This window comes from Panthera pardus, unplaced genomic scaffold, assembly GCF_024362965.1.
Source record: "Panthera pardus isolate Hobbes unplaced genomic scaffold, ASM2436296v1 HiC_scaffold_6, whole genome shotgun sequence".
Classification (NCBI taxonomy): domain Eukaryota; kingdom Metazoa; phylum Chordata; class Mammalia; order Carnivora; family Felidae; genus Panthera; species Panthera pardus.
In genome coordinates, this window is record NW_026526991.1 from 82,759,361 (window position 1) to 82,775,962 (window position 16,602).

Here is a 16,602-nt window from a genome sequence, read left to right on the forward strand (position 1 = left end):
AAAACTCAAAGTTAAGAATTTCTGATTTTCAAAGCCAAATGTTATGGGGACTCATCTTCCCAGTTCAGGCCCCATATGTCTGGGGTGCCTGGTGTGGAATCTGTTCTCCTCCTTTTCTGTGCTTGTGGTGTCCCTCTGGTATTTGTGGTTAGTCTCACAGGTTAGTTTGGCTCGCAACTGGGGTTCCACCCTTTCTACCATTTTTTTATGTGGCCTCCTTTCCAAAATTAACTGTGGAGAGTCTATTCTGCCAGTCTTCATGTCATTTTCTGAGTTAGTTACACTGATGTGGCTGTTATCTAGGGGTATCTGTGTGAAGAGGTAAGTTTAGGATCCTCCATGCCAGTATTTCATAGGTTCCCCAAGAAATCTTTTTCTTTTGACTTATTAAAGCAGTTACTTTGTTCGTTGGCCTTTGTATTTAACTATTATTCATCATTCCCTGATGGAAGCTATTTTCTAATCTAAATTGGAAGATGTTTATCTTCATTCCTTGAAGAAGGAATTGTTAGTGCCTATCTGGTTCCTGGTACAGAGTGGATGCTTATTTAAATATTTATTAAATGAATTTACTCACCCAGTAATCATCATTGTTAATCTGCCTTATTACTGTGTACAGTCATGTACCTTCCTATGTGTTAATTTTATTCTTATGTCATAATTATCATAAAGCATTAAGTGTGAATCTTTTATTCAAGGTTGGAATCTGAACTAAGTGATTTTTTCTAAACCATACTGCTGGCATAACTAGGAGAAGAATTTAGGTCCTCCTTGCTTTGATTTCACTATTTCTACCAATAGGTTTCTTTCTGCCTGAAAAGTATACAAGTTTTCTGTTCCTGCTGCTTGGCCATTTGTGTGTGTTCAAAGACATTTGCCAAAACAAAATAAATTAAAAAAAAAAACAATTAAAAACAGTAACTAATGCTCCCAGTATTTATATATAGGCCTTGACCCTCAGATATCCAAAATAGGATATTGAATATTTTGGTATCAAAATTTATCTGGTGAGAGATATGGCTCTCCTAAAAGCAAGTTACCTTATTTACTGTCTGCAAATTGAAAAGCAGGTGCAGCATCAATATAGTAATTGCTCAGAGACTGGAACTTTGTAACTATGGAGACATTACCTCACAGTGTTCTAACAGGCAGTGTTGGCCAGATATGAAAGTTATAGTCATAAAGGTAGCCTTGCTGGGTTGCCGCCCTGCCTCTTGAGCTGCTTCAAGTGAATGTTACGCACCTTCACCTTGATTTGCATAATATCATTAGCTAATACCAGTATTGGCTATGTCAATATTTACATATTTACATTAGAAGCCTGGCTCTGGCACCAGTTTGGGAAAGAAATTATTTAATCTGGCATATGCTTTGAGGTAGTTAGATTAACTGATGAGGTCACTTGAAAATAAAGTCTACCTTCAAATTCAGCTATATTTATTCCCAATATCATGATTTTTTTTCCCCAGGAAAGAAAAGAGACTTTTCTTCTAGCCAAGATGAAAGACATGCAAGCCAGTCAGAAAACTTCAGTGGCCCTGCAGAGTGAAGTCCATGAGCAGGAAGATAAAATGGAGAATCAAGCACAGTAAGAATGGCATAAGTGAGAGGAGAGAAGGATCTGAGTTTTAGAGGATAATGAGGGCGTACTTGACCTCTTGTTTCAAAATATCTTATGAAGTAGTTGTAACTAGAATTGATTCCACACATTTTCTAAAATTAACTATAACATACAACTATTTCCCCAACCACTGTGTTATAAAGTACAGTCCTTGAGTAATACAAAAGTTCACCTGTACAGATCTCTATCATATGAGTCATGGTTGAGACTCCAAAACTTATATCTAGCGTGTTAAGGAAATTGGCAGATAATTTCTTTAGAACTACTTTACTGACCTTGGGGACAAAGAATTGATAGAGAATTTTGGTTTGGAAAATGCCTGTGAGGATGTGAAATAAAAACTGCAACTCACCCCACCACCACCAAAAAAAAAAAAGAAAGAAAAACAAAAGCAAAAAACTACAACTCCCTGTTTTTACTAATTAAATCATTCTATCAATTACAGGATTAGCATAGGTTTTCCAGGTTTTTTTTAATGGCCTCTAGTATTGAATATACCCAACTTAAATACCTAAATTTTTTTTAAATAGGCTCCATGTCCAATATGGGGCTTTAACTCACGATCCTGAGACTGAGAGTCATGTGCTCTACAAACTGAGCCAGACAGGAACTCCCTGAATATACCCAATTTAAAGCTAATGTTATTTCGCACCTAGGTGTCCTGTGTTTACTGTTCAGTTCAAGTCCATTTTTTAAATGGTCATCTGAGGTCATCTGAGAAATGATTGGTGTCAGTATTACCAATGTAGTACCCCTTAAAATAACATTGAAATGTGGGAATTGAACTTTTATAACTACCTCTGGTTTAGTGCTAATCAATCCCAGAGGTAACAAAGTACCAACAAAGAGCTTAGAAAATTCCATACAATAGAGGCAAAGCTAACTAAGCACTAGGACAAATCCCTTATCTTCCAAAAAGAGTCTAACAAGTCAGTGAGTACAGGGTTTAAATAATGTGTCTAGACATGTGTCTCTTCCTGAAATGTTGGAGCTCTTACAAAAGTATGTGCACCTATTAGAAATTTCTTATTCAACTACAAAAATAAGAATACTTTGTGGCCCTAGGCCAGATTTCTTTAATCACAACATTTGCAAAAGCTTATTAGGAATCTTCTGTGGAATTAAATTATTCCAAAATGCTATTGTTTTACTGGAGGAAGAAAAAAACTTTGAAGCTTATAAAATGAACATGCTGAAAATATATAGGCAGTTTGTAATGAAACCCAGATAGATGTAAGGAACTTTGAAAGAGAAAAGTACTTTTCCTGCTTATTCTAGCTAGTATCAGGCAAAAATCATATCATATGATCCTGTCTCAGGTTGGACAGAGACTAAATATTTGTAATTTGACAATTTACCTCTATAGTCTCCTTCCCACTACCCACCACATCATACACAAGAGTATATTTTCATAGGTTAGAGCTTTTATGACAAAGATGAGTGCTTAGGATGTCAGCAAAATGGCAAATGCTCAAGCTTAACATGTATTGGGCTAGTAGTACAATTTTCAAAGCCAATGCCATTTAATTATTTAAAAAAAACTAACTGGGATGTCTGTGCCTTCTGAGAGGTACATTTAGAGAAGTCTGGCTTTGAGTACAGAACTCTCCAGATACAATATTTCTGATGAAGGAACTTACAAATTGCAGAACAAAATTATGAATACCTCTTGGTAAACAAAGAGATTAAGACTGATATCACTTTGGTGGATTAGGAAACTTCAGGCCCTTGTTCCCTTATGAAAACATTTGGAAAAAAACAAAAAAAAAAAAAAACAAAAAACAAAAAAACAGAAGACTTGCTAAAATATCTTCATAGGAACTCTGGAAAATAAAGAGATCAAAATAGTGACAATCCATGAAGGCAAATACTTAGCTCTTGACTAACAGAGGTAGATAAGTGGCCCCCAGTAAAGGGGTGCATAAGCTGACCATTTACCAAGTTTTTCAGAAATCTAAAGGATTTTGGACCCCAGGACTTTGTTGATAATTCAAGTATTAAACACACACACACATGCATACACACACACACACACACACACACACACACACAGATTGCTTTGAGGTAACTAAATCTCAATGTGACTCATACAAAGTTTGTCACAAACCTTTTCATGAGTCGTGCCATGGGAATATTGTTTTACTTGTAAAATAATTGTGTTGTAGTTTAGAGGCTTTGTTTAAATGCACACTAGTTAATAAATGCTTTACGCATTTAAAAAAGAAAGAAAGGAAAATCTTTGTTCATAGTAAGATTTACTTATAAAAATAATACTGGCAAATTAAGTCTTTCTTCTCTCTCTTTTCTATATTCCCCTCAACATACACACACACACACACACACACACACACACACACACACGTACACATGTGCTCTGCATTTATAGAAATTAATTTTCAGACTATATTTGAAAGTAGACATCAACTCTAGAATTTTTATAATTAGAAATAGAAATAGAAAATTAGTTAAGCAACAGGAATTGAAAGAAAATGGTTTAGTAAACAATGATATATTAAACAGGAATTATAATCATGCTTTTTAAGCTAACTGAAAGGGAAATATTATGTAACAAGTGATAAAAGTGGGATATAAATGGTTTCTAGAGTCTCAATTTTGAGTGAAAAAGAATACACTAAAAGGTCTGGAATTAAATTGTAAAATTTTTGGTTGGTGGCATTTTGGTGACTTTTGTTTTCTTCTTTCTACTTTTGTAGGTTTTCAAAATCATCTACAGTCGCAATTTACTTTTTAGGTAAAAAAGTAAATAAAAGCATGTCTTGAGGCTTAAAGCATCTTACTTAGATCGTTAAAACTACAACTGTAAGATGTCCTTATGCGTACAAGATGTATAATTCTTTTAAAAAGCAGAACTCTGAGTAATAATCATAGTTCATGATTCTTATGTTTGTATCTATTCGTTTTGACTTTCTTACTTTGTTTATTATACTATTTTATGTTCACAGAAGAGAAGACACACATGATGGTCGCCCAGTGACACAGCGATCTTCAGTACATTTTTTTCCTCAAACAGATTCAGATGCCACACTGCCTTTGTCACAGTCATTAACCTATGACACACCTCTCAATTACTATACGTCTGGCCCTCAGTTTAGTGGAATAACTGTATCAACAACTGGGCAGAACACTCCTAAAACTACTATAGAGGGCCATTCCCAATCAGCAAACAGCTTGGGTAAGTAAAACATGTATCAAAAATTTTAGACTATTTTTTAAAGCATGTAGTTCAATAGGTTTTTTATGTGCCTAGAAGTCAGAATGATGTGTTATGATTTGTCTCCAATAACACAAATCTCTTAATGCCATATGCAGAGTAATTGATTATCCTTACCATTGATCTTAGCACTGGAGTCATACTCAGGTCACATAAATGTATGTGGCCAGATGTATCACCCCCATGATTAAAATATCTTGAATTGTCATAATGTTCATGGGCTGATGGCTGAGGTGCTCTAGAATTGCTAGATGAAAATTCTAATGTGTAGCATTAACTCCCCTTCCTCTGAACACTATCAGAAAGACTAAGCGATGTCTTGTGTATTTGTGCCATTAGAAGACTTATGGCTTATGTAAGGAAAAGACAGATAACAGAAAGAAGCAAAATAAATGGTAACAAAACAGTGGAGAGAAAAAGAACAATAATGAATTTGGAGGAGAAGAAAACAGAAACAGTTCTATAATAGGAAAAAGTCAGGTTTTGAGAGTTGCCAACACTGTAAACAATGCACTTTAGCAATACCCACAGGATGTTTGTTTTTAACCAAGTGTAGGGAACTTTGAGGGTATATTAATTATCAAGGTTTACTGAAAAGACCATGGTCTTGGAAACAGAGGACCTAGCTCTAAACTATATTTCTACTTCTTGCACTGGGAGATTTTAGGTAAGGGTATTTAACATCCCTGAGTTCCATTACCCACAAGTGCAAAATAGGGATGAAAATGTCAACTTCACAGGGCTGGCCTAAGAATTAAGTAAAATATTTATGAAAATTACCTAGCATACAGTAAGTACTAAATAAAAGTTAGTTGTGAATCTGAATATATCTACAAGCACCTTCTCATTAAATAGGTTAAATTTGGGGTCTGTATTTCAATTACCAATCAACAAGTTTCCAAACTGGTAGCACAAACACACCCATGACTCTTGATGCCTCTGTTTTCCTCTATTACTCTGTGGACAGTTAAGCCTGGCTGCTGTTTATCTGTGTTTCATTTTGTTTCTGATATTTTCCTATTTCATTTGGGGATTTCACCTAATGCCATTATTACCTATGCTTCATTGTTTTTATGCCTAAAATATATTTTTTACAAAGACCTCCTAAGATCACACTGACCTTTAGCAGTGACCAAAATCCATACACTCAAAAGTGAAAATACCAACTTTACATCTAGGGAGGGAATATTTTTCCTTCTTTGTCACTGTATCATCATGGTATATGTCCTATATTTGGATTAAAAGTGCAATCTCTTAGTATTAGGGGGAAAAACAAACATAGTGGTTTCCCCTTGCAAGATGAGACTTGAGCTGAGATGTAGTTTTCTCCTTCAGTTACCGTAGATTCAACTTCTATAGATAGATACCTGGGTTCCTTTCTAGATTAAATAACAACTGGCACTAAAATTAATCCATCTTCTTTCTTTTTAGAATACAAAGATAATGTATAATCTCCTTCCCCAAAGAAATTTAATGATTAAGTAAATACTCACTTGACTGGAAATGAACTAATTGAATTCCGTACATTGCTTCTAGACAAAATACTCTGAGGAATTCTTTTTAGGAACTACGTGTTTACTCCTATCCATCTTTCATCTTGTTTTGGCTTTGTTAAAGATACAAGAATATAAAGCAAACTCTAGATTGCCTTAATCCTTTGATGATTTTGGACCCAGTGTCACATTAACCAAAGTCCCTGAACTACAATAATTGCTATCACTTACTGAATACTTGCTAAATACTAGACACTGTGCTAGACAGTTATCTACATTTTCTTCAATCCTCACATTGCCTTACACAAGGTAGTATAATTTGTGTTCAGGAAAATGGAGAATTAAAAAGTTTAAATCCATTGGCTTACTAAGTGGCAGAGCCAGGATACAATTGCAGGTCTGTGTAAATCCAAGATATTTTGTTCTATCCACTCCATCATGGTCCCTCTCTGAAGTGTTACTCTCTCTGCAGACACATGATTAGGTTTACTCAGCATGGTTCTTTCCATGCAAAATCATAATTTAAAAAAAAACAAATTTCCAAGAGCATACTAGAGTCTGATTAAGCATTACTTTATCTTTCTAATAAAGAATTTTAGTTCATTAGAGGAAATTTAAGTCTTTACCTGGCACAATTACTAATTGTTGGTAGGAAGGATTCATTTGAGGTTTTAATTTATGGGTAATAATTTGGGGAGGATGGCTAATATGAAATAAAATAAAGTTGTGTTTATATATAACATATCCAAATTTGAGAAACTCAAATGTTTTACCTCCTGGAAAGCTTATGATGCTTCTAGTACATATGAAAGCTTATAATGCTTCTAGTATTTAATAATCAGTTGAGTAAAAGTCATTATGCCAGTGATATTATTGATAATTTAAGATTATTGAAATAATCTCTAGAAATTATGTGTTACTAAAAATAATCACTAGTTATTTTATAGACTTTGGCTTAAAGCTTTTAATTACCCTCATTGAGTTTGACAGTGACCGTAAAATGTATAAAGAATATAATTTTGTAGAAGCAAAGAATAAAGATAGCAACTTTGGGTTCCTTTAATGTCTTTTTATTTATTTCTCTCTCTGTTGCTTTCCTCTTTGACTGATTTCTTTAAAAGGAGTCAACAGATTCATAATGACAAAGAAACAGCCTCTGTCAGTCCTTGCTCCTGAGACAGCTGTAACTGGGGAAGGAGAAGATTATTTCCTATCTTTGTTTGGTGATTCAAAGAAATTTGCTGCATGCTCATTCCAGGCAGAGAACACCCGGAAGCACTTTTCCATGATTCTTGAAGAAGCGGGCCAATCTAGATCCAGGTACATATTCTATTTGAACTATTTAATATCTTCTCTTGGGATAGAAGATACTTTATATCAGTAGAGAATTTTATTTCTTTTTCCTTAATGTTTATTTATTTTTGAGAGACAGAAAGAGTACAAGCAGGGGAGGGGCAGAGAGAGAGAGGGAAACACAGACTCCAAAGCAGGCTTCAGGCTCTTAGCTGTCAGCACAAAGCCCAGTTCAGGGCTTGAACTCCTGAACCATGAGATCATGACCTGAGCCGAAGTCAGACGCTTAACTGACTGAGCCACCCAGGCGCCCCAGAAAGTTTTGTTCCTAATCTGTTGTTACATCCATGATTTCATCTAAAACCCTAAACAGTTTGTTGAAATACAACTGTTTCACGTTCTGAACGATGATAAGAAATCAATGTAACTTTCTAGGGAACCAAACAAGGATGCTGATTTTTCAAAGATGCCAGAGAAAATAGCACTACATAATCCCTACAAATAAAGTCAATTATATTTTTTTATTATTGGGAAATCATTCAGATGGATTTAGTATCTTTTTTCTCTTCTACTAGTCTCTTGAGTTCAAGATATAAGGAGAAAGGTGGACTTATTCCTTGATCCATTTTTATGGTTGTTGGTATCTATGGCAAAAAGAATTATCAGGATGAAAGTTGATATTAGAACTAAAATAAAAGAGTAGACTCATCTATACATTTACTTAACCCTGATTTTCTTGTTCCTTAACAACAGATTGAATTGTGAATTATTAGTAATAAACACATGTTGACAGAGGGTGTTAGAAGGCTAAAAGAAGTTGTTAGCCAGGTTTGATGATCAGACATAAAGGAAACATTTCCCCTTAGGTCACATTTCCTAAAATCACCCACTATTACCATTCAACTGTAGTGAACACCTAAATATTCTTTCAACCATCCAAAAACACTTCATCAAATTGTTCATTCAGTATCTATCTACCATGTTAAAAATGATGACTTGTTTGGGGCAAAATTTCAAAAAAGACTTGTGAATATGGTTTTAAGAACTTTCACTCAGGTAGATCAGAAAAGACCTGCAGGTGTAAGGATTGAGAGAGAGGCAAATAATGTATCAAGGCATTTAGAGGAGAACTTTCTCCTAGCCAAGGATGATCTGGGAAGACTTTGTGAAGGAGTTATCATTTAGAATTATCTTAGAAAGATAAGTAAATTTGGGGTATGCAAATTTGGAGTCTTTGAGAACATCCTAGATCACTAGTTCTCAACCCTACCTACACAATTGAATCACCTGAGAATTTTTAATGTCCTGATCCTACCCTAGACTCTGAGTCAGATGTTCTAGTGCTGGAATAGAGCATGGTATTTTTTTAAACTCCATAGTAATTCTAGCACACGGCCAAGGTTGCGAACCACTATCTTACTGAGAGCAAAGGAACAGCATAAACAAACTGAAGGAGGCAGAAAAAGCTAGGATCTAGGAGATATAAGGCATTTTACAGCATTGCTCCACTGAGCAGTGTATCAATTAGTGTAACAGGGCTGTAGGGGCCAGATTTGGGGAGTGATCACAGTGAGCCTTGAATACCAGGCTGAGGAATTTGATCTTCACAATGGGCATGGGAAGCAATGGGAAAATTTCAGACAAAGGAGTAACAGGATCATGATTCAGAACGTTTAATTGTGGCAATGAATATTATGAATGAATGTTGGAGTAGCATTTTGTCAAATGCTTTTTATGCATCTACTGAGATGATCATATAGTTTTTCTTTCTCAATGTTAAAGCAACCCTGAGCTCTTAAAATAAATCTCATTTGATCATAATGTTAACCCTTTAAATATATTGTTGAATTTGATTGGCTAAAATTTTGATTCAAATGTTTACATCTATGTTTGTGAAGAGTATTGATCTGTAGTTTTCTTCTGTAATGAATGTCTTTGTCTGCTTTGGCATCAGGGTAAAACTTGCCTCATAGAATGAGTTAGGATATGATTCCACTCTCATTTTCTAGCTGAGTTCCTATAGGATTGATTTTTTCTTAAATATTTTATAGACTTCATCAGCAAAGCATTCTGGGCCTGAAGTTTCTCTGTGGGAAGGTTTTTACCTACAAATTCTATTTCTTTAAAATAGATATCAGGATATTCCAGTTATCTGTATCTTCTTGAGAGAATATGAATAGTTTGTGTCTTTCAAGCAATTTGTCCATTTCATCTAAGTTGCCAGATTTATATTCATAAACTTGTTCAAGATATTTCCGTATTATCACATTAGTATCTATAGAATCTGTAGTGATGTAACATTTCTTGTTGCTGATACTGGTCAGGTGTGTCTCCTTCCTTTTTCCTGATCAATCTTGTCTGAGAGTTATCAGCTTTATTAAACTTCTTAAAGAACCAGTGTTGGGGCGCCTGGGTGGCTCAGTCGGTTGAGCATCTGACTTCAGCTCAGGTCATGATCTCGCGGTCTGTGAGTTCGAGCCCCGCGTCGGGCTCTGTGCTGACAGCTCAGAGCCTAGAGCCTGTTTCAGATTCTGTGTCTCCCTCTCTCTCTGCCCCTCCCCCGCTCATGCGCGCTCTCTCTCTCTCTCTCTCTCTCTCTCTCTCTCTCTGTCCAAAATAAATAAGACATTAAAAAAAATTAAAAAAAAAAAAGAACCAGTGTTTGGTTTCATTGGTTTTCTGTGCTTTTTGTTTTCTGTTTCATTGATTTCTTTTCTGATATGTATTTACTGTCTTCTGCTTTCTTTAGGTTTCATTTCCTTCTTTTTCTAGTTTCTCAAGGTGGAATCTGAGATCATTAATTTGATACCTTTTCTAATATAAGCATTTAGTAAATTTCCCTTTTGTGGCATCCCACAAATTTGATAAGTTATATTTTCATTTATTTCAAAATACTTTCTAAGTTTCATTTAATTTCTTCTTTGATCTTTGTGGAATAAGAAGTATATTGTTGAGTTCCCAAATATTTTACAAATTTGCCAGTTCTAGTGATTTTCCAAATATGTCTTTGTTATCAATTTCTAATTAAATTCTATAATGGTCAAAGAACATACTTTCTATGATGTGAGTCCTTTCAAAGGTGTTGAGACTTGTTTTATAGCCAGGATATTGGTTATCCTGGTAAATGTTCTGGGCACACTTACAAATAATTTATATTCTGATGTTGTTGAGTAGAGTATTTTATAAATATTGATCAGGTCAAATTTAGTTGATGATGTTCAGTCTCCTGTCTTTCTATTGAGGTCTTATGCCCATTTTAATATCAGATTATTGGCTTTTTTGCTCTTGAGATGTATGAATTTCTTATATATTTTGGCTATTAACCCTTATCAAATATATGGTTTGCAAATATTTTTGCTCATTCTATGAGTTGTCTTTTCATTTTGTCAAGTATTTCCTTTACTATGCAGAAGCATTTTAGTTTGATGTAATCACACTTGTAAACATTTGTTTTTGTTGCCTGTGCTTTTGGTGTAATATTGAGAAGACTAATATCAAGACTATTTTTCCCTCTTTTTTTCTATGAGTTTTATGGTTTCAAATCTTATATTTAAGTCTTTATTCCATTTTGAGTTGACTTTTGTATATGCTATAACATAAGCATCCATTTTCATTCTTTTACCTGTAGATATCCAGTCTTCCATCACTCATTGAAGAAACAATCCTTTCTCCATTGTGTGGTTTGGGCACTCTTGTAGAAGATCAATTGATCTTAATTTTTATGTATTGGTTTGTTTGGGGGCTTTCTATTCTGTTCCATTGACCTACACGTCTGTTTCTATACCAATACCATACTGTTTAATTACATTCATTTTATAATATAATTTGAGGTCAGGAAATGTGCTATCTCTAGCTTTGTTCTTCTTGCTCAAGATTGTTTTGTCTATTTGAGGTCTTTTGTAGCTCTATATGAATTTTGAGATTGTTTTTCAACTTCTATGAAAAAGTCATTGGGATCTTGATAGAAATTGCATTTTACATTTAAAATTATTATCAAGAGATAAAAACTTACTATTTCCTGGGCTTTTAAGTGGCTCAGTCTGTTGAGCATCTGATTCTTGATTTTGGCTTAGGTCGTGATCCCACAGTTTGTGAATTCAAGCCCCACACTGGCCACATTGACAATGCAGAGCCTGTTTTGGGGAATCTCTCCCTCCCCTTGTCTCTCCCCTGTCTCTCACCCTCCCCTGCTCAAGCTCATGCTCTCGCTCTCTCTTTCTCTCTCTCTCTCTCTCTCTCTCTCAATGAATAAATAAATAAATAAATAAATAAATAAATAAATAAATAAATTTTAAAAAACCTTACTATTACCATTTTAATTGTTTTGTTTTTGCAGCTCTTTTGTTCTTGTCTTCCTCTCTTACTGTCTTGTTATTTGATAATTTTCTATAATGATTTTATTTAATTTTTTTCTCTTTTGTATATCTGGCATGGATTTTTTTGTGGTTATCAAAATACTTGTATAAATCTTCTTATAGTTTTAACTGTCTTTTTTAAAATTTGATAATTATGTAAGTTCAATTAAATACAAATATCTACACTTTTACCTCACACACATAGTTTGTGTTCTTGAAGTCAGAGTTGACTTTTTTAATAATGTGAATCCTTCACCAAATTTTCATGGTTATAGGTACTCTTAATACTTTTATTCTTTTATATTTGGTTATGAGTAATTTGTATACCACCACTAGTGTCATATTATTTTGTATTTGAATATATATATATGGAATATGAATACATACATGTATATCTTTACCATCGAGATTTATACTTCCCTATACTTTCATGTTGCTGTTCAGTGTATTTTTTCAATTAAAAATTAAATTAAAGAATTCCCTTAATCATTTATTATAAGGGTTTAATGGTGACAAATTCCCTTCATTTTTGTTTATCTTGGAAAGGCTCTCTCTCCCTTTCACTTTTAAAGGATAGCTTTGCAAAGTGTAAAGTATATCTGTTTGGCAATTTTTTTCTTTCAGTACTTTGAATATACGATCCCACTTTCTCCTGGCCTACACAGTTTCTTTTGAGATATCTACTTATAGTGTTATGGTGGTTTCCTTGTATGTGATTAATCTTTTTTTCTCTTGCTTATTTTGGGAGATTTGATTAGGATGTGCCTTGATGTAACTTTCTTCAGTAATTCTATCCGTGGATGTTGTTAAGTTTTCTTTGGATTGTAGATTTATAGACTCACAGTGTTAAAAGTGTAGAAAATTGTAAGCAATTATTCCATAAAATATTTTTCTGTCCTCTGTCTCTTCTCCTCTAGGGACTCCAGTTACATGTCTACTAGGCCACGTGAAGTTATCCCACTGTTCACTGATGCTCTGTTCTTTTTTAGCCTTTGTGTGTGTGTGTGTGTGTGTGTGTGTGTGTGTGTTGTTTTGAATAACATCTATTGCTATGTCTTCAAATTCACTAATGTTTTAATCTGCAGTGGTTAATCTTGTTAATCCAATCTAGTGTATTTTTACTTCAGCCATGTCTCTATCACCATTCAATCTTTCCTCTAGTTTTTTGTATATACAGAATATAGTTACAAGAACTTTTCCTTTTCTGGTATTTCTGACATATTTGCCTATTCTGCATAAGTTTTGATTTGTTGATTTTTCTCCTTATTTTGGATTGTATTCTCCAATTTATTTACAGGCCTGGTAATTTTTACTAGATTCCAGAAATTGTCAGTTTTACTTTATTTGAATGCTGGAATATTTTTGTCTTTCTATAAATATTCTTGAACTTTGTTCTGGAATGAAATTAAGTTACTTGGAAATACTTTGAGCCTTTTGGGACTTGCTTTTAAAATTTGTTAGGTGGCAGCAGAGCAATGTCTAGTCTATGATTAATTAATCTTCACTATTGAGGCAAGACTCTTCTTGGTGTTCCACCCAATACCCCATGAACTGTGAGGGTTTTCAGTCTGGCTTATGGGAACAGACACTTTTCCTGATCCTGGAGGAGGTCTGAGTGCCATTTTCCCTAATGCCTTCAAGTGGTATTGTTATCCAGTCTTGGAGGTTTTACTCAAATGCATGTGCTAATCAAACCTCTGCTGAATACTTAAAGAGAATCTTCTGAAATTTTTCCAGAATTTTCTCTTTATGCACCAGTCTCCTCTCTGGTACTCTGCTTGTCACCTCTTGCCACCTTAGTCTCTCCAGGCTCTCAGCTCCATCTTCTCAAGTGAGAGAATCCACCAGGCAGTACCTGGCTCCACATCTCCATGACACAGCCTAGAAACTCTCTGAAGACAGTAATCTAGAAAAGTTTTAAAGCTCACCTCATTATTTTCTGTCTCTCGTGGATCACTATTCTTCAGTGAACAGTGTCCAATATCTTGGAAAACATCAGTTCATATAATTTCTTCTAGATTCTTAGTTGTTTCAGGTGAGAAGTCAAATACAGTTTCTGTTACTGAAACTCAGCTAGAAACAGAAGCCTCTTCTCAATTTGATTGTTTTCAGTAAAATATGCTGTTTATTTCCTGCTATCACTCATTATCTCTAAGGATGTTTAATATATTCCAGCAGGAGGAAAAAATAGTAGACAAACAAGAAACAAAATGAAGAAATTATTAGAATTTTCACTAGCTATGCGTGATCTTTCTTCCTACCTCTAAGACCATATATTAACTTCCAGGTCAGTTCTAGATGCCTCAGGAGTGACCAAACTACATTAAGAAGGCTACCTTCCCACTCATTCTCATTCTCTACACTTCCCTAGGCAGTTGTTCATTCTGTAAATCTAGAATCAGGATGGTAGGAAGCTGTGGGCCAAGATGGACGTCACCAAGATAATGATAACTACATGAATAGTTTTTGTCCAAAATAGCTTATAATGTTACAAATCTGAGGGCTTTTCTCTTGTAATAGCAATGAGCTGAATCAAACTCCCTGAGTCTTCCTAAGTTTGTCTTCTAAAAACTTATAGGTCTTGGGGCACCTGGGTGGCTCAGTTGGTTTAGCAGCCAACTTCGGCTCAGGTCATGATCTCATGGTTTGTGGGTTTGAGCCACCATTGGGCTATGTGCTGACAGCTCAGAGTCTGGAGCCTGCTTCCGTTCTGTGTCTCCCTCTCTCTCTCTCTCTCTCTGCCCCTCCCCTGCTTGTGCTCTCTCTCTAAAATAAATAAACATTTAAAAAATTTTTTAAAAACCTTATGAGGTCATAAATACTGTACCCCTTCATCAGACCTCCCACAGCTATAAACATAGGTGCCAATCTGTACAGAGAATTGTTAGGTAGGTGTCTATTGGAAGAACTGACACTCTAAGGTAATTTTAGCAAACTTTAGAGTTGTAGAAACCTTAATGTAGATAAGTAGCATGAAGCTATCAAAAAGAACCTAAGAACTAGATAAATCAGGGCTTAAATAATGGAAAGTGTTTGTTTTTTAAAAAGTTACATAGCCATATGTCTCTTCAATCTCTTTACTAATCAGTCCCATGCCAAGACTCCTGAAAGAATGATTGGTACATTTTACACTCTCAGCATATCATGACTTATAAGCAGAGGTCTGAAGTCACTTTTCTACTAAAGAAAAGTGGGAAGGCTTATTGTAAAAAGAAAAAGATAACTAGTAAAGGCTGTGTGATAGCAGTTTAACAGCCCTGCCTCTGTGAATTTCTATGTACTGTGTGAAGTATTTTCCTATAGCTTTTGGCCAAATATCAAAAGGCAGGGAAATGAAGTGATTAGCCCTGACAGGGGTGAAGTTGTTTTTTCCTTCAGACAAGCTAATTTATTCTATTTATGTGCATAAAATAAAAATTTAAGATCAATGAATAAACAGTTCACGTAAATAATGGAAGGTTTTTGAAAAGCAACTGTGCATATTCCATTATGTGTATGATAACAAAAGGATAACGGGACTATTCTAGGTTCTTATCTGTTTAAAAGCAAAACTCAAAATAGTGCTCATCTCCCATGCAAAAAAAACAAGTCTGAAAAACAAAAAGGCATCTTGTCAAGAAATTAAAGTATCTCACAGAGAATTCAGTGACAGTAGGATGAGGATGACATAGAGGAATTCTAGGCAAAGAAGAGTAAAATGTTATATCAACAATTTAGTAAGAACCATAATGGTAATGCAAAAGAAAAAACAGGCATGTAAATTACTCAAAAGTAAACCTCTGCAAAACAGCCATTCTCATATAATGCAATGGAAGTATGAAATTAGACCGCTATTTTTAAAGCAGTTTGGTAGTGCATATTGAGATTTCATGGATGTTTACATTCTCTGTTCTCACAATTCCTCTTCTAGGAGAGGAAACTCAGAGTGATAGTCTGACATTTTAAGCCATTTTCTCCTCAAAACAGTTGCTAATTTGAAACCAGCAGCTAAGAAGCTGAGAAGTTAATCATATATTGGCAGTCTCATAAGACTAGATGAATAAATATTGAGATTCAGGGCCTGTCAAGAAGGAGGACCATTGATAAACAACCCAGGCTTTCAGGTGGAACCTCAAAGGGTCACCCAATAGTAAGAATTTACAAGGCATACAAAATGACAAAAGTTGACCAAAAACTAAGGTTAAAAATGGACATTAAAAACAGGCCTAGGTAGGGGCGCCTGGGTGGCTCAGTGGTTGAGCGTCCAACTTTAGCTCAGGTCATGATCTCATGGTCTATGAGTTCAAGCCCCATGTCAGGCTCTGTGCTGACAGCTCAGAGCCTGGAGCCTGCTTCAGATTCTGTGTCTCCCTCTCTCTCTGCCCTGCCCCCCCTCATGCTCTGTCTCTCTCCCTCTGTCAAAAATAAAAATAAACATTAAAAAAAACTTAGAAAAAAACAGGCCTAGGTAGTAAAGATATTATGGTTATCTGACAGGGATTTTAAAATAACAATGACTAAATATTCAAGGAATTAAATGACAAAATAAATATTTTATTAGTTTATTCTCTTATGAAATTATCAAAAAGAAATTCTAGAAGTAAAAATTCCAATAAGAGAAATTACTAT

The 16,602-nt window shown here is 34.8% G+C and overlaps 1 protein-coding gene across 13 annotated transcripts in view; it reads left to right on the forward strand.

The window, feature by feature from the left end:
* Positions 1-16,602, forward strand: part of LMNTD1 (lamin tail domain containing 1) — a 443,253-nt gene that overhangs the window by 397,624 nt on the left and 29,027 nt on the right. For 9 of the 13 annotated variants that reach the window (XM_053894898.1, XM_053894899.1, XM_053894897.1 and 6 more), the window contains 3 exons: positions 1,470-1,588; positions 4,585-4,814; positions 7,468-7,666. In XM_053894898.1, the coding sequence (XP_053750873.1) occupies positions 1,470-1,588; positions 4,585-4,814; positions 7,468-7,666 (548 nt within the window). Of the gene's footprint in view, positions 1-1,197; positions 1,377-1,469; positions 1,589-4,584; positions 4,815-7,467; positions 7,667-16,602 lie in introns of those variants that run through there. The other 4 variants (XM_053894905.1, XM_053894907.1, XM_053894906.1 and 1 more) reach the window with 3 other exon arrangements.